The 27,569-nt window shown below is 43.7% G+C and overlaps 1 protein-coding gene across 1 annotated transcript in view; it reads left to right on the forward strand.

Moving 5' to 3' along the window:
• GABRB1 (gamma-aminobutyric acid type A receptor subunit beta1) overlaps positions 1-21,156 on the forward strand; it is a 92,038-nt gene extending 70,882 nt beyond the window's left edge. Inside the window, exons 5-9 of the mRNA XM_053403577.1 lie at positions 4,838-4,920; positions 11,018-11,155; positions 11,257-11,409; positions 13,791-14,032; positions 19,732-21,156. Of these exons, the coding sequence (XP_053259552.1) occupies positions 4,838-4,920; positions 11,018-11,155; positions 11,257-11,409; positions 13,791-14,032; positions 19,732-20,079 (964 nt within the window). The 3' untranslated portion in view covers positions 20,080-21,156. The remainder of the gene's footprint in view (positions 1-4,837; positions 4,921-11,017; positions 11,156-11,256; positions 11,410-13,790; positions 14,033-19,731) is intronic.
• Positions 21,157-27,569: the final 6,413 nt, after the last annotated feature.

Here is a 27,569-nt window from a genome sequence, read left to right on the forward strand (position 1 = left end):
ACCTTGACCCAGCTATGGGCTCATTCTGTACACACATACAAAATGGGCTTCTGCCTGCTCTCTTTGCCTGGGGCATTGCAGGGATGGAGAACCTGCAACCCTCTAGTTGTGGTTAGACTCCAGCTCCCATCAGCCTCAACCAGTATGACCAATGGTCAGTGTGAGGATTGTAGTCCAACAACATCTGGAGAGCCAGTGGTTCCCTACCCCTGATGTGTTGCATTTAAAATGCTATTGTGTGCATGATTCTCAAGGCTGAACTAAAAGCTGTAGCTGAACATTTTTAGGGTGAGATCTGTTTGAATTTAAAGCTTTTAATATTCTCATTCTCTCTCTCTCTCTCTCACACACACACACACCTCATAGAATTGTAGAGTTGCAAAGCAGGAATATACAGCTTGAACTTTCAACCTTGGTATTATCAGCACCATGCTCTAACCAACTGAGCTATCCAAGCTGATATATGAACATAGACTAAAAACAATAACAGTAAGTGCTGTATATATAAAAGCAGCATACAATCACCCTATGTAAAAATAGAACCGGGCAGTCCAATGCATGACCCAAGGGCCACATGCAGCCCTCAATGCCTTTTTTGGCAGCCCATGGCAACATTTGATAACACACTGCCTTCCCAAAGCTGAATAAGTGAGGCACTGGTGTTTGGGAAGGAGGTGTGAGGGCTCTGACAGGCTCTTAGAGTCCTCCCCCTCCTTCTCAAAACCTAGTTAGCACTTGCCCAGCTTTGAGGAGGAGGTGGGAGGGCTCTAGGACCCTGCCAGAGCCTCACACCTCTTTCCCAAAGCCCTGCAACTTGCTTATCCAGCTTTGTTGGTGCTGACCATTAAAGCCCTAAACCAGAGCTTCCCACACTGTGTGTTGCGACACATTAGTGCATAGGTGTGTCACACAAACGCTCCCCACACTCCTCCTGGGGCTGGAAAGGAGTTCGTTTAACCTCGGGATTGCAAGGAAAACTGAATTACCATGTCGCGAAATGATGGAAAACTGAATTACTGTGTTGCGAAATGATGCAAAACTGAATTACCGTGTCGTGAAATGATGCATGTCCAAAAACTGTGTCACCAACTTGAAAAGTTTGGAAAGCTCGGCCCTAAACTGCTTTGGCCCCGTATACTGGAAGGAGCTCCTCTGCCCCCATCGTTCAGCCTGGACACTGAGATTGAGGACTGAGGGCCTTCTGGCAATTCCCTCACTGCGAGAAGTGAGATTACAGGGAACCAGGCAGAGGGCCTTCTCGGTAGTGGCGCCCGCCCTGTGTTACTGTTGTGGAGGATGGGAGTGATTAAAAAAATCACTCGCCCAGTTTAGGATATTCCACCATTCTTCAGCAGAGTTTCTTTTCTTTCAGCAAAGTAAGCGGCTGACGTATATGTCAAACAAAGCTTCAATCATAAAGAAAATTGCAGCACAATAACAAACTGAGAAAAACTAAAACAACCTCATGAGACGAGACTGACAGTTGGCCTCTCTAACTGAACTTAACTGGACACCTGAAGGGAGGGGCCGATTCCAGAGCACAACACAAAAGCCCCGCCCACCAGATGACAGACATTCTACTAATCCAATTAGGCCCCAGTGTTTTTTCTCACAGGAACATCCTTCCATCAGATGTCAAGGAAATAAACAACTATCTGACTTTTAGAAGCCATCTGAAGGCAGCCCTGTTTAGGGAAGTTTTTAATGTTTGAAGTTTTATTGTGTTTTTAATATTCTGTTGGGAGCTGCCCAGAGTGGCTGGGGCAACCCAGTCAGATGAATGGCATCCAAATATTATTATTATTATTATTATTATTATTATTATTATTATTATTATTAGGAAGGCTTGGTGGGGGACATCAAATTTTGGCCTTACTCCACCCTCCCGCACGACAAGGCAGTGTGCAGCCTGTGGGTTCCATGTTGTGACCCTCTTTGTAGAAAAAGTTGGGCCGCCCTGATATAGAAGCTAAAACCAGTTTAAAGGTTTGGGGAAATAAAAATGTCTTTGCCTGATGCCAAAAAGACGTCAAGACACCTGGTGAGTTTCTCTGAGAGGTTCAATCCATGCTGGGAATGCTACCACTGGAAAGGCCCTCTCCCCAGTGGATCACCCATTGCACCTCACCTGACAAGGGACACTCAGAGAAGGGACTTAGGTGAAGATCTTAAAGCCTGGGTTGGCACAGCTCCACACAGGCAAAAGGCTGGGCCTTATACGAGGGGAAAAGAATTTTGCATGGAGATTTGAATCTTGTCACTGGAAACATTTCATTTCTCATGCTGCATGACTTTTTGTCTACCTTATTGCTGCTTTGGGGCAAAACCGTTTAGAAATACAGCTCAGCGTGCCTTATGAAACTGGGAGTTGAGGAAAACCTGGTTCCTTTGGTCCATTAGCAAACTCTTAAGAGATATTACGCAAAAAAATCAATACTGTCAATGCTGAATAAAAATTATTAATTCTTTAGAGAGGGCTTTTTTTCTGAGCAAGTCTTAATACAGAATTCAGTTTGAACAGCCAATTGCTCCTAATATTCCCAATGTGGCATATAGGGGCTCCACCAAGGCTTCCTGTTTCTGCTGATTTTTTTTCCTAATTAAGGGTTTGGTCATTTGTTGCTGCTGCTGCTTGCCTTCCGGGGATCCTCCTTTTTTATTATTGGTTTTATTTGTTTTGTGGGGGTTGTAGGTGGGTTGCCCTTTGTTGGGGGCGGGCGGTTCCAGTTTTTCTGTTAATTTTCTGTTTTTATGGTACCCAAAACAGTACCTTAGGTTTCCAAATGTACCCGCAGGTCCCAAAAGGCTAGGGATCTTAAAATAAGTTAAGTTAACTGGCTCTTCTAGTGCTTCTTTTCCCACACAGTAGAAAATCCGAAGGAGCTATTTGTGTACAGTGGTACCTCGGGTTACATACGCTTCAGGTTACAGACTCCGCTAACCCAGAAATAGTGCTTCAGGTTAAGAAATTTGCTTCAGGATGAGAACAGAAATCATGCTCCGGCGGCGCAGCAGCGGCAGCAGAAGGCCCCATTAGCTAAAGTGGTGCTTCAGGTTAAGAACAGTTTCAGGTTAAGAATGGACCTCCGGAACGAATTAAGTACTTAACCCGAGGTACCACTGTAGTCCATTTTCCTTTGAAGGAGCAAGAACTGGAGATTTATGGGAGATGCTTATAGCTTCATTTGTTTGCTTTAAAAAATGTGCAGGTTGAAAAGAAACAGTAGGGATATGCAGAGCAAGCAGAGACAGTGCTAGCCCAAAGGCAGAATCTGAATCACAGATTGATTCATGAACTGCTGCCACTCCATAGAAATTAATAATAACGAGCCCACACTCACACTGTACAGTATGCAACTAATTACCTGAGAAACGGCTGCCTTGGATGGCACCGAGGATTCTTCCATTAGCATTTCACAAGGCTGGGATGGAAGAAATCAACAAAGGGAATAGACAAGGAAAAATTTTCAAAGCAGAAAGGGAAGGACGACCTGGCTGCGGCACTAGCCAGAAGGACAAAGGCTGTGGGGAGGTCACAGCTTTCCACCCAGTGCCAGATTTAAAGGTAAAGGGACCCCTGACCATTAGGTGCAGTCGTGACCGACTCTGGGGTTGCGGCGCTCATCTCGCTTTATTGGCCGAGGGAGCCGGCGTACAGCTTCCAGGTCATGTGGCCAGCATGACTCAGACGCTTCTGGCGAACCAGAGCAGCACACGGAAACGCCGTTTACCTTCCCACCAGAGCGGTACCTATTTATCTACTTGCACTGGCATGCTTTCGAACTGCTAGGTTGGCAGGAGCAGGGACCGAGCAACGGGAGCTCACCCCGTCGTGGGGATTCAAACCGCCGACCTTCTGATCGGCAAGTCCTATGCTCTGTGGTTTAACCCACAGCACCACCCGTGACAGATTTACGTATAAGCTAAACAAGCTATAGCTTAAGGCCCCACTCTCTTGGGGGCCCCCGAAAAATTTAAAGGAAAAAATAACTGGATGTACATTTCCAAAATATAAGATTAAAAACAAATAAAATAAAACCTACATACAGCAACAGTGTTTTGTGTTGTGTAGGCTCCTATGTTGTAAGTCAGGCATGGCCAAACCTGGCCCTCCAGATGTTTTGGGACTACAACTCCCATCATCCCTAGCTAACAGGACCAGTGGTCAGGGATGATGGGAATTGTAGTCTCAAAACATCTGGAAGGCCGAGTTTGGCCATGCCTGATGTAAGTAATGGGCCCCACCTGCTAGCCTGCTCCCTAAAATATCACTATCACTATTAATATACTTCTTCTTAACTGTATTTCACTATTAAGATACTTCTTCATAATTGTATTTCAGTTCAACAATTACTTTGATAAAATACATACTTTGTTATGTGCAAATGGCTTTAGATACTTATTAGGTCCATAAATTACCATACAGCATGTATTCAACACAAAAAAGCAGGGACAATTTCTTGTTGACAAAGGACAGCTGGACATAGAAAGGGCCCCATTACCTTCAGTAGCTTAGGGTCTCATCAAACCTAAATCTGGCCCTGCTTCCATCCCCTTTCACAGCCTTTGACTGCTTTTTTAAAGTCTGTTTTGATGCCATGTGAATGACTGTTTGTCCTGGAAGACAACGCTTGATGCTTGGTAATTGTTTTTGAAGAAATTCAATAAAGTTTGCAATAAAGCTTTTTAAGATTGTTAAAATGTTTGACCTGAGCTGCAAGTCCACGTATCCTTCTTTCTTGATCCTACCTTCTCTCTCTCTCCCTCTCCTCCTTTCTCTCTCTCTCTCTCTCCTCCTCTCCCTGTCTCTCTCTCTTTCCTCTTCCCTCTTTCTCAGGATCACTACCACGGCTGCCTGCATGATGGATTTACGAAGGTACCCCCTGGATGAACAAAACTGCACGCTGGAAATTGAAAGCTGTAAGCTGTCTCCCCATTTTCTACCGCTTATATAAAAGCGCAAACTTGTTTTGTACTTTTGTACAATGTGTGACAAGGAATCTTACAATGCATACCGCCATCTACACCTAAATTGCTACCATATTTCTGAGCCCAAATAAATTTGCTTATGTCTCTTGCCTAATTAGCGATATTGTCTAACGTATAAAGTATAGTTTGACTATTAATGTTTTAAAACATTTTTGAAACATTACGCTGCCTCTTTACCATATCTTTAAAATAGGAATATAACAAGCTGGTCACATATACAGTATGGTGGTGCATCTAGATTAATTACGGTACTGAAATAGTTTAAATCAGTTAAATATACCATGCACAGATAGTACTGAGTTGTTGTTGTTTAGTAGTGTCCGACGCTTTGTGACCCCATGGACCATTGCACGCCAGGCACTCCTGTCTCCCACTGCTTCCCGCAGTTTGATCAAACTCATCCTGGTAGCTTTGACAACACTATCCAACCATCTCGTCCTCTGTCGTCCCCTTCTCCTTGTGCCCTCAATCTTTCCCAACATCAGGGTCTTTTCCAGGGATTTTTCTCTTCTCGTGAGGTGGCCCTTCATGGATCACTGCCTTGCTGTGGCGAGGGGCTTGAATAACTCAGAGAAGCCATGAGCTATGCGGTGCAGGGCCACCCAAGATGGACAAGTCATAGTGGAGAGTTTTGACCAAACGTGATCCACCTGGAGCAGGAACCGGCAAGCCACTCCAGTATCCCTGCCAAGAAAACTCCATGGACAAAGACAACAGGCATATAAAAGTACTGAGCTACACAATCCAATTGCCTGACTCTGTCCAAGGCAACTTCCTCTGTTGCAGTGGGAATTCCTACTCCAGATTCATTGTATCTAATGCTCCACAGCAGCAAATATAGCTTTGCTTCCTGGTTAGTTGATATCTTGCACCTGTGTGTATTAGTTCATTGGCTGCAATACCATTAGATTAGTATGAAAAGCAGATAAAAACACTGCCCACCATCCTTATACGGAGCCCCACCAGGGTCTCAATAAACCTCTTGCAGCCTGCGTGGTGTAGTGCTTAGAGAGTTGGACTAGGAAACTTGGGTCTAAATCTTCACTCTGCCATGAAGCACAGTGTGACTTTGTTAGTTGCAGTGTCTTAGCTGAACCTACTCCACAGCGTTGTTGAGATGATATGTGCGTTTGTGCATTTGTGTGTGTGCTTTGTGCACCACCCTGAGCTCTGAAGGAAGATAGAATAAAAATGCAAATTGTACAAATAATACCTACTTAGGACTTCAAAAACAGGGTTGGGAGTGTTGTCCTGGGCTACATGAGGCTCAGTGGGTCACAAATGGTGCATTCCTGCATAAGCAATTTTCTGGCTTTCTTTTTGCCCTGACTGGTATCTCTTCTGTTTAGAACACTTATAGCATCCTTGTCATCTTTCGCAATGTTATCCACCACTGTCAATTACTATCAAATATAGAACAGCAGTCGCTGAATACTAATTGCCAAATGTAAAACACTAAATATCAAATTGTGAGCATTCAGCGGGTGTCGCCATAGAATTGGCTTCCACGTTAAATAAGAGATCGTGGGAGGAATAGAAAATGTCTCATTAAGGCATTTATGTTTCTGGAAAAGCCCGTCGCTGTGTTTTCCTTCTTTCTGCGGAAATAGATGCAATCTTAAATGTACATAATGGCTGAACAAAGACAGGGGTCAATTTGAAGAGGCATTGGTATGCATCAATAGAAAAATATTCCAGCCGCGTGCTCAGTGGTTGCTTGCCAGGAAGCCAGGGGAGACACTCCCATAGCTGCATTCTTATTTGAACCGTCATTGCCACTTACATTGGCAAAAAGCATTTTGACCGATTTGTGCAGAATCATCATCACTCCCTTCCTGAGACAATATACTGCACTGTTACGGTGGCTGCATATACAATACTTTGGGTTGAAAGGGTTTCACAGGAAGCATGAAAACACACTGCATATCATTGGGGAAGGCCAATTCTGCTGGAAGCTAAAGATCCCAACTGTTTATCTGGGCCTTTGGGAAAGAGTGGATGTGGCTGATGATCTACCTTATTTTTCACTCCCACTACACTGGCTACTGCTAATGTGGTATTCTAGAACCTATACAGTCCAAGAGCACTGATAAAAAAAAGGTAAAGGTAACCCCTGGGCGGTTAAGTCCAGTCAAAGGCAACTATGGGGTTGCGGTGCTCATCTTGCTTCAGGCCAAGGGAGCCAGCGCTTGTCCACAGATGGCTTTCCGGGTCATGTGGCCAGCAGGACTAAACCACTTCTGGCGCAACGGAACACCGTGATGGAAGCCAGAATGCATGGAAACACTGTTTACCTTCCCACCACAGTGGTACCTATTTATCTACTCGCACTGGTGTGCTTTCCAACTGCTAGGTTGGCAGGAGCTGGGACAGAGCAACGGGAGCTCACTCCATTGTGGGACGCGGGTGGCACTGGGGTCTAAACCACTGAGGCTCTTGGGCTTGCTGATCAGAAGGTTGGTGGTTCGAATCCCCGCGAGCACTGATATCTAGTTATGGGGAACTTGGAAATAACAACAGACATATAGCTCAGGAATAATACGAACAGGTCTATATAACTAAGCTTTCCTCCTCCTCCTTCTTCCGCTTCCTCTTCTTCTTTGGAAAAAGGCTTAAGGATAAACAGATGTTATTTGTCTATTTATTACATAAATATCCCACTTTTCTTTCAAGGAGCTCAAGGTGGCCCACAAGATTCTTCCTCCTCTCAAATTTTCCTTACAACTCTGTGAGGGAGAATAGGCCAAGGAGCAGCTTCATGCCTGAGTGGAGATTTGAATTTAGGATGGTGACAATCCCTCACCTGACAGAATATCGCAGCCATCTCAGGAAAACAAGTGCTTAAGGCAGCTCATCAAAAACCTTGTCATGAGCTTAGAAACTATGAATTTATGAATTGTAACTGACTTTTGAATGTCTCTCAATGCACTTCAGTGCTGCTCAGTGACCTGTAAATTCAATGAAAGCCTAATGCAGTCAGATAAGGATTGTCAAGCCATGTGTTAATGAACTTAGAGAAGAGGCCAGGGGGGCTTATGGATCTGGACTGGTCTGGGGGAGGGGGGACAGGTAACAGTTTTGACTGTTTATGGACCAGGAGAACTTGACTCCAGGTACTGGTGACTTCAAGACTGGATTATTGCAATGCTCTTTACTTGCGGGTTCTCTTGTGCTTGAACTGGAATGCTGCAGCATGGTTGCTGGCAGGAGTGAGACCTACTCAAAGATCGGCACTGATTGCCGATTTGTAACTGGTCCAAGTTCAAGCTGTTAATAATGATATTAGAAGCCATCAGCTGCTTGGGACTAAGTTTCTTGCAGGATGTGCTCACTAGACTGCTTTTGGTTTGTGAGCTGACACTCTTGCAATATGAATCAGCTGTCGAACTTCCTGTTAGAAAATATTTAAGAACCTTTGAAAGAATGCGTCATTAAATTTCAACTCAAGTCCTGTGCAAGATTACACGCTGAACTTCTAGTTGCTTTGATGTTCATTCATTCTCAGGGTACGACAGCCATACTCCTAAACTCCAAAGGCTGAATGGCCTACAACGTTTTCACAGCCGTACCTAAGAACCCAGGTCTTTCATAAAGTTCTGGCAAACAAAGCAGATGTGCAGGCAGGCCCTAGCGTGTGATGCTGTAAGAACCTTGGAACTTCCAGTCTGTTGTGTGATAGCTCTTAGCAACTTTTTATTCAGTTAGATCACAATTAAATCTCTATGAGCAGGCAGCTGAAATTGTGAATCTTGTCATTTCACATTTTTTTTGTGTGTGGGGAGAAGAGGCAAGGACTGTTTGATGGTAATGCATTCATCCTCACACTGTTGGCCTTTGGCACAGTTTATGCATTTACTGGTTTTCTGCCAATGTGTGAACAGCTGCCTGAAGCACAGACTCTCTAAGCAAAGAATTAATTTAAAGGTTTTCTTTGTCTGTTGGTGAGCTTGCTGCAGCATATGATAAATTATTCCAGTCCTCGCCGCAATGGGAATTCCATTTTCATCCTCCATTTTTATCCTCAACTCTTACTTAATGAATTCAACATGTATCCACAATTATAAACACTCTTTAAAAAAATACAAATGATATAGCAACCAGTTAACAACATGTCTGAGTGAGGCAACACACTGTGTTTGCAGTAATGCTGTGTTTGTAGCAATCCTTGCTTAATGTTACATGAATGTGCCCGCTCACCCCTCCCCTCTGCTATGGTATGGTCGCAATGTGGTGATCGAAAGCTTTCACTTCTACTTTTACTAACTGCAGTTTAGAATTATGTTCAAACCAAGACAAACTATTGCCATTCTAACCAAGTTTGGATAGCTCCGGTTTACTGAAACAAGCCAACTTCAAAGCATAGTTTATGAAGCTGCCTTGCTTCAGTAACAAAATAGAAGATAAACCACAGTCTAGGGTTCAGAAATAACATTAAATGCAGTTTACTAAAAACAAAATTTTCCATCTTCTTCCATCTGGCAGTACTAGAGGACAGGTGGGAACATGTGAAATTCACTCTGTTTTATTCGCATAGTTCCAAACCATAGTTTGGCATTATGACTGAACATTCAGAAGATGTTCGTTCTCTTGTACAATGCTTGTGCAATGCTCACATCTTAATCATGTTTTGTACTCCCCAGTTTCCTAAGCAGTGGGAAGTTCCAGGGACAACCTTATAGATTCAGTTTTTTGAAATGTTGGAGGGTATAAAATCCTGATAGGTGAATATCTTGATGGGCAGCTAAAATATTGCACTCTACAAACAAACAAACAACCAAACAAAAAATTATTGTGTTTGGATTGGGTCTGTAACCAAGTCAAAGCCCTTTTCTATAACCAGCCATTTCCCAATCCACCAGTACCTGATTCAATCTGGCTGCTATTTACTTTCACTGCGGTTGCACAGAGTTTAACATTAATCTTGCCTTCAGATGCAAAGTTTGCAAATGGTAGTGATGCAACAGTCACATGTGGGATGAGTGAAAAATAGGTGTGAAGCGTAAGCAAACCGTAAATTGAAAACTGCAGGGATTTTTGTTTTTTTTAAAGACAGATAGTTCTTGCACAAAGCAGCGAGGTATCTTGCAAGTCATGGCTGCCCCCTGCAGCTGGTCTCAGGGCTCATTCAGATCCTGCTCTGCCAGAGGAATTCTTATTTTGCAGCATGTTTGCTATCCATTCCTTACTGCTTACCTGAGCCACGTGTTTCACTTTTCTACAGGGACTAAGAAAAGCCTTGCTTTAATTCTGAATAGATATGCATAGGGTTTCACTGTTAAATCTGTGAGAGGCGCAGCACAATCCTATGCATGTTTACTCAGAAGTAAAGCCCAATTGCATTCAGTGAGGCTTACTTCCAAGAAAGTGTGCATAGGATTGTAGCCTTGTAGACATAGTGCCCATCATTCCAGTGATAACTTATGATTCAGGCCTAAATCCCCAAGCCCACAACAGTTCCTCAGTAATATTTTACAGGGATATCTGTTCTTCATCAATTATATTTATTCCATTTATTATTGTTGTTTTTTATGTTTTATACAATTTGAGATGTATAATTTTATAATTTGTTATAATTGTGAAATTCAATTTTTAAAAATATTATTTAAATTAAGAAGAATAAAAAAGCTGAAGTCTGAACTTCTCCAGAGAGCTGGAGAAACATTTAAATAAATCGTCTTCAACTTTTGAACGGATGCTTTCTTTTATTGAAATGTTATAAACGTTATATAAAAGCACAGCCATAATCTTGTGTTACTTTTGTTAATATTTCATTTGTTTCTCATGAAAAATAAGTGGCTTGGTATAAAATCGGTGATGAAGCTTATTTATAATTCCTCACTATCAGAAATTGCCCAACAAGAAATAAAATAAAAATGGCAGAAGTTTACAGTAATGGTCAGTAATGTTTGTTCTTATTTTCATTTTATTGACATTTTATTGGCTTTAGGATTTAATTTTACTACTCAACTAATTTATAAAACATTTGGTCAACCAACTAACATGCTTGGGTATATTTTTCCTATTGCAGATGGATACACAACGGATGATATTGAGTTCTACTGGAATGGAGGGGAATCTGCTGTAAGTGGAGTTAATAAAATTGAGCTCCCTCAATTCTCAATTATCGACTACAAGATGATCTCAAAAAGAGTAGAGTTTGCAACGGGTAAGCAGTGAGCATCCCAAGACATACTCTGGGAATGGCAGTAGAAAAGAGACGCGCTGTGGTTTCACTTTTCACTTTTCACTTTTTTATTTTTTAAATAGGGGCATACCCTCGGCTGTCACTGAGCTTTCGACTTAAAAGAAACATCGGCTACTTCATTTTGCAAACCTACATGCCTTCTACTCTGATTACAATTCTGTCGTGGGTATCTTTCTGGATCAACTATGATGCATCTGCTGCACGAGTTGCACTAGGTAATTTATTATTTGGACAACAAAGCTACTTAAATATCCTTGGTGTGTGAGATTTATTCTTTTCATTTATTAATTCATTTTAGCATGTTAGAGGGCTCTATGTGCTCCATGCGTTGTTTTGGTTTTCTTTCTTTCTTTCTTTCTTTCTTTCTTTCTTTCTTTCTTTCTTTAAAAAAACCCATAATGACACCTTACATCCTGGCAATTTTATATTACTGGTCGTGTATCTCTTTTTTTAAAGTCAATTACAGTTGTGAAGAAAGTGGTTGAAATTATGGGGGAAATGCAGTGTATCCCAGAAACTGAAAGGGGGGGTAAATAAGATTTCCAGAGCCATAATATATGAGTCATACCCTCCCAGTCCTAGTCATTGTGTTCTATCTTCTAGTCATTGCACAAAACAAGCTTAGTTTGTATAATTTATGCAGTTGCAGACCATCTCTCTGCCTGGATCTCATGAGAAAATGATGGTGACTCTGAAAAGGAGTCATAAAAGATAATGTGCTATGTTGGCAATGCATCTTCGGCTGACCAAACAAACAAACAAACAAACAAACAAACAAAAAGCTTCTCCAGTTACATTAACCAATAGCCTTATATTACCCTTAGCCAGGCTTCCTCAACCTCGGCCCTCCAGATGTTTTTGGCTTACAACTCCCATGATCCCTAGCTAACAGGACCAGTGGTCAGGGATGATGGGAATTGTAGTCTCAAAACATCTGGAGGGCCGAGGTTGAGGAAGAGGAAGAAGAGGAGGAGGAGGAGGAGGAGTTTGGATTTGATATCCCGCTTTATCACTACCCGAAGGAGTCTCAAAGTGGCTAACAATCTCCTTTCCCTTCCTCCCCCACAACAAACACTCTGTGAGGAGAGTGAGGCTGAGAGACTTCAAAGAAGTGTGACTAGCCCAAGGTCACCCAGCAGCTGCATGTGGAGGAGCGGAGACGCGAACCCGATTCCCCAGATTACGAGTCCACTACCCTTAACCACTACAACACACTGGCCTTAGCAACGTTACTACTTCCAAAAATCTGCACCCTGTGCTCCCTATGAAAGTGCCATTTTCCATCATGGGATGTAGCAACCATGATGTAGGAATGCAGGAATTGGGTGTCTATGTATATATAAAATACATTTGCAATGTACAGGTGGGACCTGTTAAGGATTCAGCCAGATAGTCAGGCAGGATTCAGGATGCTCCATTCCATTCACCCCTCCCTAGTTTTGTCCCCCCCCCTCTCAATAGTTAGCATTCTATGCTCATCCTCATTTAGCTGTTTCTGGTGAATAGGGGATAACTCCAAATGAAGGAGTCTGGTTGTGTTGCTGCAGATGCACCGCATCGTTCCTTCTCTCCGCACTCATCCCAGCGGTCATTCCTCCTCTGGTCACTGCAATGGATACATGACCTGACTGCCTGTCTCTAGGCACTGGGGTCATCTTCAAGGGACTCCCACGTAGCAGGGTTGATGTTCCCAGCCTGTTCATGTCATGTTTGTGTACATCTTTGTAATGCAGAGTTGGTCTGCCAATGGGAAACCAGCTCCCTGCAGAGCACATCCTTGGGGATCCTGCCATCTTCCATTCTGTGGACACGACCAAGCCAGCGTATAATAATAATAATAATAATAATAATAATAATAATAATAATAATAATAATAATTTATTATTTATACCCCGCCCATCTGGCTGGGCTTCCCCAGCCACTCTGGGCGGCTTCCAAAAAAATATTAAAATACTGTAATACATCAAACATTAAAAGCTTCCCAAAACAGGGCTGCCTTCAGATGTCTTCTAGAAGTCTGGTAGTTGTTGTTCTCTTTGACATCTGGTGGGAGGGCGTTCCACAGGGCGGGCGCCACTATCGAGAAGGACCTCTGCGTGGTTCCCTGTAACTTGGCTTCTCGCAGTGAGGGAACCACCAGAAGGCCCTCGGTGCTGGACCTCAGTGTCCAGGTAGAATGATGGGGGTGGAGACGCTCCTTCAGATATACAGGACCGAGGCCGTTTAGGGCTTTAAAGGTCAGCACCAACACTTTGAATTGTGCTCAGAAACGTACTGGGAGCCAGTGTAGGTCTTTCAAGACCGGTGTTATATGGTCTCGGCGGCCGCTCCCATTCACCAGTCTAGCTGCCACGTTCTGGATTAGTTGTAGTTTCCGGGTCACCTTCAAAGGTAGCCCCACGTAGAGCGCATTGCAGTAGTCCAAGCAGGAGATAACCAGAGCATGCACCACTCTGGCAAGACAGTCCACAGGCAGGTGGGTTCTCAGCCTGCGTACCAGATGGAGTTTGCTATTCGTATATAGGATTTTAGCAGGTTTGTTGGTGGCATCTTTCCACATGAAGCCTTGTATACCAAGCTCTTTCCTTCTTCCTAGGGATCACCACTGTGTTGACCATGACCACCATCAGCACTCATCTCAGGGAGACACTGCCAAAGATTCCCTATGTGAAGGCAATTGACATCTACCTAATGGGCTGCTTCGTGTTTGTGTTCCTTGCCTTGTTGGAATACGCATTTGTGAACTACACCTTCTTTGGCAAAGGCCCACAGCATCAAAAGAAAGCAGCTGAGAAGGCCAGCAGTGACAAGAGGAAATTGGAGATGAACAAAGTTCAGGTAACTGGTTGCCTGAGTTTTCATATATTTCCATTTAAGTATATCAGGGTGAGGTTGAGAAGCAGGAAGGAAGCAGCACCTCAGGAAACCCTTCCAGAGCTATCCTCACTTGTGCCATATGACAGAATTCAATATGGAATATATGTATGCAGCACAGGACAGGACAGTGATGAAAATGTTGACCTAGTACAGGAGTCAGCAAACTTTTTCGGCAGGAGGTTGGTTCACTGTCCCTCAGACCTTGTGGGGGGCCAGACTATATTGGGGGCGGTGAACGAATTCCTCTGCCCCACAAACAACCCAGAGGTACATTTTAAGTAAAATCAGACATTCTACTCATGTAAAAACACGCTGATTCCCAGACCATCCACAGGCCAGATTTAGAAGGAGATTGGGCCGGATCTGGCCCCCGGGCCTTAGTTTGCCTACCCATGACCCAGTGTGTGGCAGCTGCAAAAATGGCAAATTTCATGCTAGGGATCATTAGGAAAGGAACTGAAAAGGAGACTGCTAAGGTCATAATGCCATTATATAACTCTATGGTGCAAGCGTATTTGGAGTTCTGGTCACCTCAGCTCAATAAGGATTTGCAGAGTTGGAAAAGGCTCAGGAGAGGACAGCCGAAATGATCCAGGGGAAGGAGTGACCTCCCATATGGAATGGTTGCAGCCTTTGGGACTTCTTAGTTTGAAGAAAAGGGAAATAAGAGGTGATATGATAGTTTATAGAATTGTGTATGGCATGGAGGAACTGGATGGAGACATACCCCCTGAAATAATACTAGCAGCATAAAACAGCTGTGCAGGGAATATGCATGTGGACCATACTGTCAACCCCAGCTGCTATCATGCAGGAAGAGAAAATGCAAAAGCAAGTCAGGGCAGAGCAAAGGTGAAGGCAGACCACAACAGAGTTGGAAGTTCATATCAGTAAGGACGTAGGACATGACCCATTTGGCCTTTTTGCTGTTGAAATGCTTCCTGGCCATCTTAGTGGCTGAATTCTCACCAGTTGCCAGTCCCGACAACTTTACTCTTTGGTGGAGATACACTGAAGCAGTGGCGACTGGCACCTATTCGGACCAGTAGGGCAAAAGGCAGGGAGACCAGCAGCCAATGCAAGATCGAACCATTGAATTCTGGGTTGTTCCCCAGAATCCTCCCTGCTGAGTTCTACAAGGGCCAGTCTGAGTCTAAGGAGGACGTAGTTAAGAGCTAATGCTGCCACACTCTGTACTGGTTATAACTAAGAAGACAGGCAGGTGGGGAGCTGGTTGAATGCAGCATGAGGTTGGTGGGTCAGTGTCCCATCCCCCCTAATGGACCAGCCTCCAATGGGGCCATTTTCTTTTAAGTATGGATTCTGAAATGGACTGGATTGGTGCCCTTTGATCTCCCAGATGGGGCCATTTTGACAATATCATCTTCTGCCTTATTTTTATTTATTTTTTGCTATTGCCATTTCTATTTAGATTGGCCTTCCCCTTTTGTCTCCATTCATCTTTCTCCTTCACTCTACTTTTCTAGAAGTCTCTGAAATATGGGATCTGAAAAGAGCTCTGTAGGTTGGGTGTCCCTACCCTTAACCTGCGCGGAAATGTCACATGCTGGATAATTGTGACGTTCTTTCCTTTTGCAAGTTATTTATCAACTGACCTAAGGTTGGAGATGATAGTTCTTCTAGGAAGATGGGCAGTCATTTGTGGGTATGTGGGCAGTTGAATAATAATTTCTCCCTGTTCTTTTGGTCACCAGGCCATTTAGCCTTAGCTAGGCACATAATTTTCTATCCATAGCAATTTTGTCCTGAACGTAGGACACCCTGTACGTGTTTCCTCACAATGGAAAAGGACCACATTATCTACTGAATCACTTTCCACTGCCCAGTCTGTAACACTGGGCAAGCAGAGAATTTGGGCAAAAAAAAGGTGCACCAGAGAAGAAAAATAGAGATTATTATCTCCTTCCGTTTGGGTGAATGTGTTAATTTGTTAGCAATCATGATAAACTCTTTGTTATGAATTGCAAAACTTATAATTCAGAGAAAATGAATAGTCTGATGATTTATACAGAACAGGGGTCTCAAAGTGATTTAGAAACTCATTTTAAAATGTAGCAGGCTCATTCATAACACTTTAAATTAAAGCAGTAATTCATCCAACACTTGCCTTGTAATAAGCAATGAGTGCACAATACTTTAAATGAGGGGACTCACATGAATCATCAATATAAACCATTAGCATTTGTCAGTTATTAGTCTTTACAATGGAGAAAAAACAACAGAGAGATATTAATGCTATTTGCGCTTCTATTGCAGGTGACTATATAACAAATCTGGGAAGGCCTTTAATTTGCAGGTTGAATTGTTCAGTAATTAAAAGACTATAGATGTGCAGTTCATCAGGCAATAATAACAACAGCCTACGGTATTCTTGTTGTTCGTTCCCTGCATCTTATATTCCAGAATGTAGTGTCTCTGAATATGGAAGTTTAGCTATCATGGCTTAATAGGCATTGATAAATTCAATCCATAAATTCATTGAATCTTTTTCTAAAGCTCGACACCATCACTAAGACTTTTTCCTATAAAAAAAAATCCCTTCCACCTTGAATTATCTGCCATGAAGTTCCTGTAGAAGATTCTGAGGAAGGTTATAGGGCAGAGGTGGGGAACTTGTGGATCTACAAATGTCGTTGGATTACAGCTTCCATCGTTCCTGACTATTGGCTCTGGTGGCTGGGAGTGATGAGAGTTAGACTTCAGCAGCATCCAGCTGTTGGCAGGGCAGCAATGCTCACATGAGCTCACATCACTGGTGTCACTGTGGCTTACTGGCAAGGAAAGGGCTAAGATGGCAGTGTGGTTGGCATGGTACGAATGCACTGGTGGAGCCAATCCAGCATACCCAGGCTTCACTGCCACCTCACCCCTCTCCTCCTACTAAGCCACAGCGGCACTGGTGATGGGAATTTGGGCACGTGCCACCACCCCACTGTGGTGATCACACAGGGTCCCCGGACATTTCACCATGTATTGATCCCTGTGCCACCACTTTATTTCTCACTGCCACCACCCAGGCCCTACCTGGTACAATACTGAGTCCAATCAGGGTTAAATTGGAACATAAACTTCTATTTATTTACTGCAGTTTAACAAGCGTGTGGTTTCATAAATGGTATCGGTCAATTACAATCATGGGTTGCCTATCCAGACCTATGACTTCCGCTACCTGCTCTCACTCACTAAACCACCTCTCAGATATTTACTTGTCTTCCTAGCTCCTAACTGTTCCTGACTCAGCTTATTTCGCTACACTAACTCAACCTACCCACAGACTCTATCCCAATTCACTCCCACTCCAACCAGCCACCCAACTCCCAACGAACTCCTCCCTTCGCGCCTCCCAGAGCTGGTTTTATAGTCTCTCTGACTCCACCCCCCTGGGTTCTGATTGGGTAACCTGTTTAACTATTTCACCTCCAGCCCTCTCATATGTTAGCGTCACACCCACCAGCAGGTTTCCCAGTCAGGCTTATTGGGCAGCTGTGCTTGAACTGAGAATGCACACCGAATTCTGTGGCTGAACACGGCTGGGAGAAGCAGGGGGGGGGGTCACCAGTACTGGGCCAGCCATTCTTCAGGAAAGGTTGCCATTGTTACCGATATTCTCTGCAAATATTCACCGATTAGCTTCCAAGGAATCCCAGAGACTCTCAAATGCAGTCTGGAAAACCACAGCAATACTTACAGGTTGAGTTACTGGCCTGTGGTCAACAATAATGGCTGCTCAGCCCAGTACACCACTCGGCATTTCAACCGGCACAACATTTATTTCACTGCACATTCCTTCCTTCCTTAGACTGAATCCTTAAATGGATACCTGGCAAGGGCTATGAGGCTGCTGGGTGACTCTGGGTCCTGTTTCTTTGAGGGAGATAATGACTGTGAACCTCACAGAGACTGTAATTGCAACAGTAAACAGTTCAATTACACTGGGCCATTAAGGAAGACACTACTGTAGGTTACATGTGTAGCACAGGTGAATATTACTTACCACCTTCCTACTGCTTCACTTACTTCTAGCTGTTAATTTTTAAATTTTAATGGGGGGGGGGAACCCATAAGAAATACAAGTAAAGATTTCATCAGCCATTTCACCATTTTGAAGCACTAGTACCTTCCTGGTGTTCTGTGAAGATAGGCAGTGGGAACCAAAGAATAATCAGTTTTATTACAGACAGAAATGGCTGAAAAAGGGGGCGGAGACTGGAAATCCTAAGGAAGGTTACAAAATACCAGTATTTCCATTAACTAAAACCATCTCCAGGTTCTTTCTCAGATTCCTTTTTCTCATTTCCTCATCAAGGCTCCCCCTTCTCAGCCCTCGTCGTCATTTCCTATCATGCATTTTGTTCGTTATCTTCTCACTCATTTGCCAGTGTGCCGAACATCACCAGTGGTGTAGTGTGGGGGGCCCAGGGGTGGTTGCCCTGGGCGCAAAATTGTTAGGGGGTGCAAAATTTCAATACCCAGTGCTGCCTCAATACAGTTGCATGCTTCCTTTGCTGGACTGCATTGAAAAAGGCTTCTCCATGCAAACCAGGAAGTGACATCTCCAGACAACGGAATTACTCTTCTTTTCTTATCTCTGCAGCTGTGATCTCCTAGGTGACGTAGACAGTGTTAGGCAGTTGAATGTGCATGCGTACTTAGTTTCCCTCCCACCCAACCCTTAGTGCAGCCTCAGGCACTGGCAGCCCACGCTACGCCACTGAGCACCACTAAGGGATTAAGAGACCTTCTCTAAAGCCATGCGGTTGGAGGATGGATGGCGGCTAACAGATTGAGGTTGAATCCTGACAAGACAGAAGTACTGTTTTTGGGGGACAGAGGGCAGGCGGGTGTGGGGCATTCCCTGGTCCTGAATGGGGTAACTGTGCCCCTGAAGGATACCTGGCAAGGGCTATGAGGTCATTTTGGACTCACAGCTGTCCATGGAGGCGCAGGTTAATTCTGTGTCCAGGGCAGCTGTCTACCAGCTCCATCTGGTACGCAGGCTAAGACCCTACCTGCCCGCGGACTGTCTCGTCAGAGTGGTGCATGCTCTAGTTATCTCCCGCTTGGACTACTGCAATGCGCTCTACATGGGGCTACCTTTGAAGGTGACCCGGAAACTGCAATTAATCCAGAATGCGGCAGCTAGACTGGTGACTAGGAGTGGCTGCTGGGACAACATAATACCGGTCCTGAGAGATCTGCATTGGCTCCCAGTACGTTTCCAAGCACAATTCAAAGTGTTGGTGCTGACCTTTAAAGCCCTAAACGGCTTTGGTCCTGTATACCTGAAGGAGCATCTCCACCCCCAGCGTTCAGCCCAGACACTGAGATCCAGCGCCGAGGGCCTTCTGGCGGTTCCCTCATTGCAAGAAGTGAGGTTACAGGGAACCAGACAGACGGCCTTCTTGGTAGTGGCGCCCACCCTGTGGAACACCCTCCTTTCAGATGTGAAGGAAATAAGCAGCTATCCTATCTTTAAAAGACATCTGAAGGCAGCCCTGTTTAGGGAAGTTTTTATTATTTAATTCTGTATCGTTTTTACATTCGATTGGGAGCTGCCCAGAGTAATAATTTATTATAAATTATAATTATTTATTATTTATTATAAATAATAAATGATGATGATGATGCTCCTTCTTTAGATTGACGCCCGCGGGAATATTCTTCTTACTACCCTGGAAATGAGAAATGAAGTCAGCAGCGCCAATGTGCTGGCAACTTTGAATGACCCGAGAGCTACCATGTACTCCTACGACAGCGCCAGCATCCATTACAGGAGGCCTGCCACCACAAGGGACCTCTACAACAGGAGCACTTTGGATAGACAGACAACCCATCAAAAGGGACGCCTACGGAGAAGAGCGTCGCAGCTCAAGGTCAAAATCCCAGATTTGACTGATGTCAATTCCATAGACAAGTGGTCCAGGATGGTTTTTCCTATCACCTTTATCCTTTTCAATGTGGTCTACTGGCTTTATTATGTGCACTGAGTTATGCTGTGATCCCTCCACCTGCCTAGCCCAGACTCCTGTTCTCAAATTTGCCAACCTTAAAGACTGTTGTAGCCGCAGCGCTACATATTCAAGGTACAATATTCAGCCATTCTGTGGGTTAGGGTGCCCTTTTAACCATATCCCAAAAATCAAACCATGTTTACTTCAAAAAAGAAGACAGTATCTATTTGAACATGCGCTCATCCTTTTAGATCTGCTTTCAAAGAGCGACACTGAAGACACAAGTGCTACCCCTCTGTTTTGTTCTAAGGTTATTTCTGGTGATCTTTCCTTTCTTTTTTCTTAGCATTTAAAACATGGCATGAAAATTCTGCCTTATTTTCCAAAACACATACATTGGTCCTAACCGTAGGCTTGTTCACACATTACACTGAACACAGGTACCAGCTTTCTCTACACGTGTACAAGTGTTTGTGTGAAAGAGTGTGCAGCTAATTTGTTGATTTGTACATCTCAGCACAGGTATACACTCATGGAATGTTACATGTTTGCGTGTACAGCTCAACTGTTTGTGTACACAGATTGTACACTCACGAAACATAATGTGTTCCTAGTACCTCCATATTATTTGCCAAACAAAGCTCAAGTGTTATTCAAGAAAAGGCAAAGCTACAGCTGCATGCAACCCTAATCACACTTATCTAGGAGTCAGTCCCGTTGAACAAAGTGGTTTCCAAGTAGACATGCACAGAAGTGCGCTGTACACATGTCACCATAAATAGGTTCCCAGATCAAGAACTGATATATAGCTTGAATGCCCAGAACGCCCTTCTGACACTATCAGAGCAGATTTAGGGTTGTATGACTTACTCTAATAATTCGTAGATCAAAAATATGTCGATGAACCGGCTAACTTTTTCAAATTGTTCATAAACTCTAATACAAATGACTGCAAAAAAAAATCATGGCTAGCAGGGGGCCTCTTAGAAACAGACTTCTATGAAGGCAATGCCTCTTTCAAGACTGCAGGAATGCCTGCTACAACATAACCATAGTTCTCTAAAAGCAAAGTATGCTTTTCTTTCTTCAAAACTATAGCTTGGTTTATATGCAGATTTAATCAATAATCGATTTAATCTCATACAATTATTTTAAGGAAATCTCTGTTTGATTAGGTGACAGGTCTAGACAGAACACCTAATGTGTGTCTTTGGGATCTGGGCTTGATGGCTGGTCTACAGCACAAGTGAAGCTGTACCAACATTACATACTAAGGTTTGCTGGAAGAAAATAAGTGCCAATTCAGATTTTGCCTTTCTCCCTCTGTCATGGTGTTAGTTTTGTGAGAACACACTGGAGTCTTTATTAGCAATTCCTGGCCCCTATCAGAGGACGTTTTTCTCTCTTTTTAGGAGCTAAAGTGGATGTGGCATTCCATCATAGGTCACCAATGACTGGTGCCTGAGGGCACGCAGGAACTCATAGGTGCCCAAAGGATTCCCTGCTCCCCACCCCCAATTGAAATTAGGCTTGATAAAAGCATTCTAACATAGGCAATAGAACAGGCTGTGGTGTGCGCTTGGTTGTACTGTGTGTTTGTGGTGCCTGTAGCAGTTTCTCTGGTATGTGAGTGTGCCCATGCGCCCAAAAAGGTTGGTGACCCCTGAATTACACAATTGACCACTGTCTGCTTGGGTTCCTTTTTCCCTTTACTTAATAGGCAGCCATGGCCTTGTGGGGAGAGGGGCAGCAAGGAGGAAGCTTGCAGTGCTGATCTGGATAGTCACCCCCATCTCCATGGCTGCTGCTTATCCTAAGAGGCATCCCTCCTAGTGCAAATGGAAGCCATAGGGTACAGGGTGCAATCCAGTAAAGGGTTAAATGCCCCCCTCCGCAACTCCATGGTACCCCAGCACCACCCCAGGATGCAAGGAACCTGAGCTGGAATACAAACTCCATCACCCTTTATTTTTGGCCATGCTGGATGTTGGTGCAAAGATAGAGATAGATAGAGATAGAGATAGATTAAAGGAGAATTCCTGGGTGCCAAGATCCAAGATTGGGGCAAGTACTCTTTGGTGAGAGAACCCAGGCAGGGATTTATTATCAGAAAATATGCAGCAAAATTAAATGTGGAGATACAGGCTGTTAGACCTTTAAAATATGTGAGCCTCCAAATGAGTTCATTATTTATTTGTTACATTTATATAATCTTCCAAGATCTCAAGGTTGTGTATATAGTTCTCCTCTCCCCATTTCATCCTCAAAATAACCCTGTCAAGTAGGTTAGGCTAAGAGATGGCGACTGGCTGAGTGGGGTTGTTGGCCTGGAAGAGTTCTAAAATGTCCCCTTAATACATCTCTTTTCAACATGTCCCTCTTCCGCCAGGCATAGGAAAAGGCCGCATACTTGATAAGTTTAAAAATGGTTTACTTATAAACTCTCCAAAGATCAAATTCACCTGCTTTAGAAAATTGCACAGGCATTAAAACTTGGCTTAGATAAAAAGTGGTAGAAGTTCCTAAATTTATAGGAATAGAGCCATGTGGCTAAACTGGAGTAACCAGCTCAAACCTTTTCACATGATGAGTTCATCAGGTAATCTGGAAGACAACAATGACTTGATTACCAAGTTCCTCCCAAGGTGAGGGGATGTGAAGATAGATAGATATATAGATATAGATGATATAGATATAGATATACCACACTATATCTGGAGGTCTCAGGGCGGTTCACAGAATAAAATCAAAATATAAATCCACAAAATACATAATCAAAACAAAAACAACCCAACCCCCCCCCAAAAAACACCACGTTTTAAAAGGGCATAGGATATCAATCAAATCAACCAAAAGCCTGGTAAAAAGGGAACTTATTTGCCTGGCGCCTAAAGGTGTATAATGAAGGCACCAGGCAAATTTCCCTGAGGAGAGCATTGCACAGAAGGGGAGCCACTGCAGAGAAGGCCCATTCTCGTGTTGCCACCCTCTGGGCCTCTCAAGGAGGAAGCACACAAAGAAGGGCCTCAGAAGATTATCTCAGGGTACCAGTAGGTTCATATGGAAAGAGGCAGTCCTTGAGGTATTGCAGTACTGAAGTGTTTAAGGCTTTATAGGTCAAAACCCAAACTTTGAATTGGGTCTGGAAACTAATTGGTAGCCCGTGCAGTTGGACCAGGATCGGTGTAATATGCTCAAACCGTCTTGCTCCAATGAGCAACTTGGCCGCTAAATTCTGCACTAGCTGAAGTTTCCGAGCTGTCTTCAGAGGCAGCCCTACGTATAACGCATTGCAGTAATCCAACCCTGAGGTTACCAGAGCACAGACAACAGTAGTTAGGCTATCCCCATCCAGATAGAGGCATAGCTGGGCCACCAGCCGAAGCTGATGGAAGGCACTCCGGGCCACTGAGGCCACCTGAGCCTCGAGCGACAGCAAAGCATCCAGGAGGACCCCCAAGCTACAAACCTGTTCCTTCAGAGGAAGTGTAACCCCATCAAGAGCAGGTGATCTCCCACCCATCCAGTCTAGGGAACCACCCACTAACAGTGCCTCAGTGTTATCTGGATTGAGTTTCAGTTTGTTGGCTCTCATCCAGTCCATTACATCCAGTCCAATGTATCACTGAAATCTGTGTGGGTGAACAGGGCGGAGCTGGTCTCAATCAGCTGTGGCCACCTGGGTACTCAGTGCAGCATCAGGCCAGACTTGAGGGTCAGGGAGTGGTAGTTGCTGTGGTATATAGAGATTCTCATCTCCAGGCTCTCTGTCCAGTAGGGGGGGCGGGTCTAGAGTGTGTGTTCCTGGCATTGGGCAATTAGGACAGATTAGGGATTCTGTTGGTTTACTGCCCGCCTCACTGCCCAGCAGTCTCGCTGCCTGAGCTGACAGAGATGGTCTCAGAGGCAGTGTTGAGGACTCCCAGACTGATGATTCTGGGAGACTTCAACATTCATGCTGAGGCAGCTGGCTCTGGGGCAGCTCAGTACTTCATGGCCGCCATGACAACCATGGAGCTGTCCCAACATGTCACCGGCCCAACGCACATGGCACACCACACTCTGGACCTTATTTTGTTGACTGGGCAGGAAGAGGGTGATTTGAAAGTGGGGGTCACTGACATTAGTCCCTTGTCGTGGTTCGATCACTTCCTATTGAGATTTAGGCTGTCAGTACCTTTCCTGCTCTACAGAGGCGGGGGACCTATTAGGAAAGTCTGCCCTCGGAGGCTGATGGATCCAGTGGGGTTCCAAACAGCTCTGGGGGGGTGTTCCGGCTTATATGACTGGCACCCCTGTTCAAGCCCTGGCCGACCTCTCGAACACCCAAATAGCTCAGGCTATTGACACGATCGCCCCTGAACACCCTCTTCCACTTCATGGAGCCCATTTGGCCCCCTGGTATACTTCAGAGCTTAGGGCAAGGAAACAAGCTGGGAGATGGCTTGAAAGTAAGTGGAAGAAAGATCCAAACAAATGCAACTGAACACTGGTAAGAGCTCATTATCGAGCCTACCTAGTGGTAGTGAAGGCAGCAAAAAAGCATAATTTGCTGCCTCCATTGCATCTTCATTATGTTGTCTGGCAGAGCTTTTCGAAGTACAGTAGTATGAGGCCTTTTACAGGCTGGCCCAAAGAAGGTGGTAGAACCAACGGTAGCTCACTGTGACTTGTTTATCTCACACCAGCTAGGTCTGATGGGAGCTGGAGTCTAGCAACATCTGAAGAGCTACAAATTTCACATCTCTGTTCTATGTTGTTTTAGTGAACTCATGCACATGCACCCAGATCATGCATTCATCATTATGTGGGACAGATGGAAAGGCAAGTATGTGTGTATACACATATACACAATGCCTACAGTACTTTTACCATTACTACCCTTTTTTAGTAGGATGGACATACACCCATATATGCACCTAGTCATGCATGTTATTTGCAGTGGGGGTGATAACTCATCTGATGTGGAGGATCATTAGTTTGGTGAATACATGATCGGACAATCTCCCAAGACTCTATTGACACTTTCGATTAAGTCAAAAGCTATTTTTGCACATCAATTTCAAAGCTTGCCATTTTCCTGCCCAATATTGCCTTCAGTTCATGAGCATTTAAGACCTACTCCTGCCCAATTTTTGGTACCGCTATTCTTTTCCAGGTGTGGTATCAAAAGTGGTGACCTGGATAGGTCCCTTGTGCTTGATATCACATATAAATCTGGTTACTGATGCTACACATACATCATGAACATGCCAGGGTTCTGTGCCTCAGGAAGGTGGAATGTTCGGTAATAGTTTGGATGTTCAAAATGAATCACCAGCTCTTCCCATGCGTAATTTAAGCTGAAGTCACTCACAACTTTTTGCGTTACTTAAAATGCTATCCTATCAAAATAAGCAGGACTTCTTATTAAGCATCCATGGAGATGGGGCTGAACGTGCCTTACTGACAATGGATAAATTGTTCCCAATAAACAAAGCAAGAATCAACAAATATACGATGTTGCTCGCCTCCTATCTCCCAGGACATTTGTTTTAGCCGAGCCTCTTTGCTGGAAGGTGATGGACTTTCATATATTCAGTCTCACTAGTGAACATCTTATCAGAGAAGTGAAAACCATAGCTTGGGTTAACGCAGTGCTACCATCATCTAGACCTAGAGTTACTAGATCAGAACTTTAAAAAAAAAGGGGGAAAAAAAGAAAGGACATTTTGAAATTGTAATGTCTGAAATAAGAGGCCTTCTGTATGTGACTTGAATGATCTCCTTAGAGCCAAGAGTAACAATACACATCTTCACCTCTCTCAAACCACACCCAACAGGCATGTAACACTTCCACTGCTTTTCAAATTCCCTCCCAAAATGTATTGGGCCAGCCCTGGTTTCAGTTCCCAAATGCAGTGTTATCCCAGCAAGACTCCCATTCCTTATTTATCTGTTATAATGTTCTCCTAAAATCCTGACAGCTAAAGAAATACCCAAAGTGCCAAACGGGAAGCAGAATCTTAAGCTCCTTTTTAAAGTAGCACTAAATTTGAGCCAAGAGGTATCACTCACATTGTGCCTTTCTATGCATCCATGCTTGAGTATTATCTAAATCCATGAAAAAAGTATCCATGAAAACAACATATCCTCAAAGTGCCTTATTCATACAAACCTTGGTTCAATTTTCTTTGAACTGAGCCAAACTTTTTATTATTAAAATGAGGGTAATTGCAGGGGGTGGAGGAGGTTTGATTCCTAAAAAGATAGCCCCCCCAAAAATTGTTCTACACAAATGGACCCTGAAATATTTAATGTAAAAAGCTAATTTACTGCCATGTGCTGTCAGTTTGGGGCGTATATGCAGATAATACAGGACAGACTCAGGAAAATGGTTGGACGATATCCCATGAAGTAACTGAGTAACGCCAATATTCTTGATGTTGAAACAGTATGAGGCTTTGCTGGAATTTCAGTTTCAGTTTATTATTTTTGAAAGCCTGCTTCTTTTCCAAAACGATTGTACAAATAGGCATGAAAACACAGCATCTTAATCTTCTAAAGCTGAAATTTGCTGGAACGAATTATTCTCCATTGCCTAGTTCTCAAATGCTGGACTTTCATCTGTTCCTCTCTTTTTTTGTGAATATGGAGATGCTTAAATTCTTGTGGCATTGAGAAAGTTAGCTCATACATCTGGATACACCTCTAAAAACCTAATCAGTGGTTTTGAATTAAAGATTCAGCAACAGGGAGAATAGCTCTATAGCTTGATTCACCATTGCTGCCAGCTTTTGGAAGTTGGGGTACGTATAATCAATACAAGGAGCTTAAAAAAAAAAGAATACAAGTAGCTAAATTGGCACTAACGGCTTGCTTTAGAATTTCCAAATGAAAAATGCTCTCCTACCATGATAAAGAGAGTGTGTGCTTTCATTCCTCTTTTATTTACCACCCCTTTGAGAGCCAAAGCTTGTCTCGGGTGCCACTCTAAGATTAAAAGCAAAGTGGCACCAACAACTAAAGAAATCCATCAAGTTGTATGGTTGATAAGAGTGATAAGAGTTTGAGGAGCATGGCTATACATTCTGACTCTTGGACTCTTACTGTAATACGAGGGGCAGAAGTTTATGGAACAAGAGACCATCACGGTCAAAACACATTAAAATGAAGCACTAATCACCATTTGCTAACCTTCTAGTCTCTTCAGTCCCCCTCTCCACCAGTTCCTAGCTAGCTGCTTATACAATTGTAAAGCTGCAAATCCTAAACACATTCATCTGGGAGTAAGTTCCAATGAACTTAACAAGGATTTGCTTCTGAATGGAAATGAATTACATAGCAAAAATGTCCTTTGAAAATGTCTACCCTGACTAGAATCACTAATGGGCTTTATCTAACATTTTCTCTGCAGATATGAAATCATACAAAAGCGTTATCAGCTAATTCCATGAGAGATACATCATTTTGCCACAGATAACAAGGTGGTAAATCTACTTGTGCCATTTCTTGCATGAGTCATTAGGGAGTCAGGTGGCAATTCA

Source organism: Podarcis raffonei, chromosome 9, assembly GCF_027172205.1.
Source record: "Podarcis raffonei isolate rPodRaf1 chromosome 9, rPodRaf1.pri, whole genome shotgun sequence".
NCBI classification, from domain to species: Eukaryota; Metazoa; Chordata; class Lepidosauria; order Squamata; family Lacertidae; genus Podarcis; species Podarcis raffonei.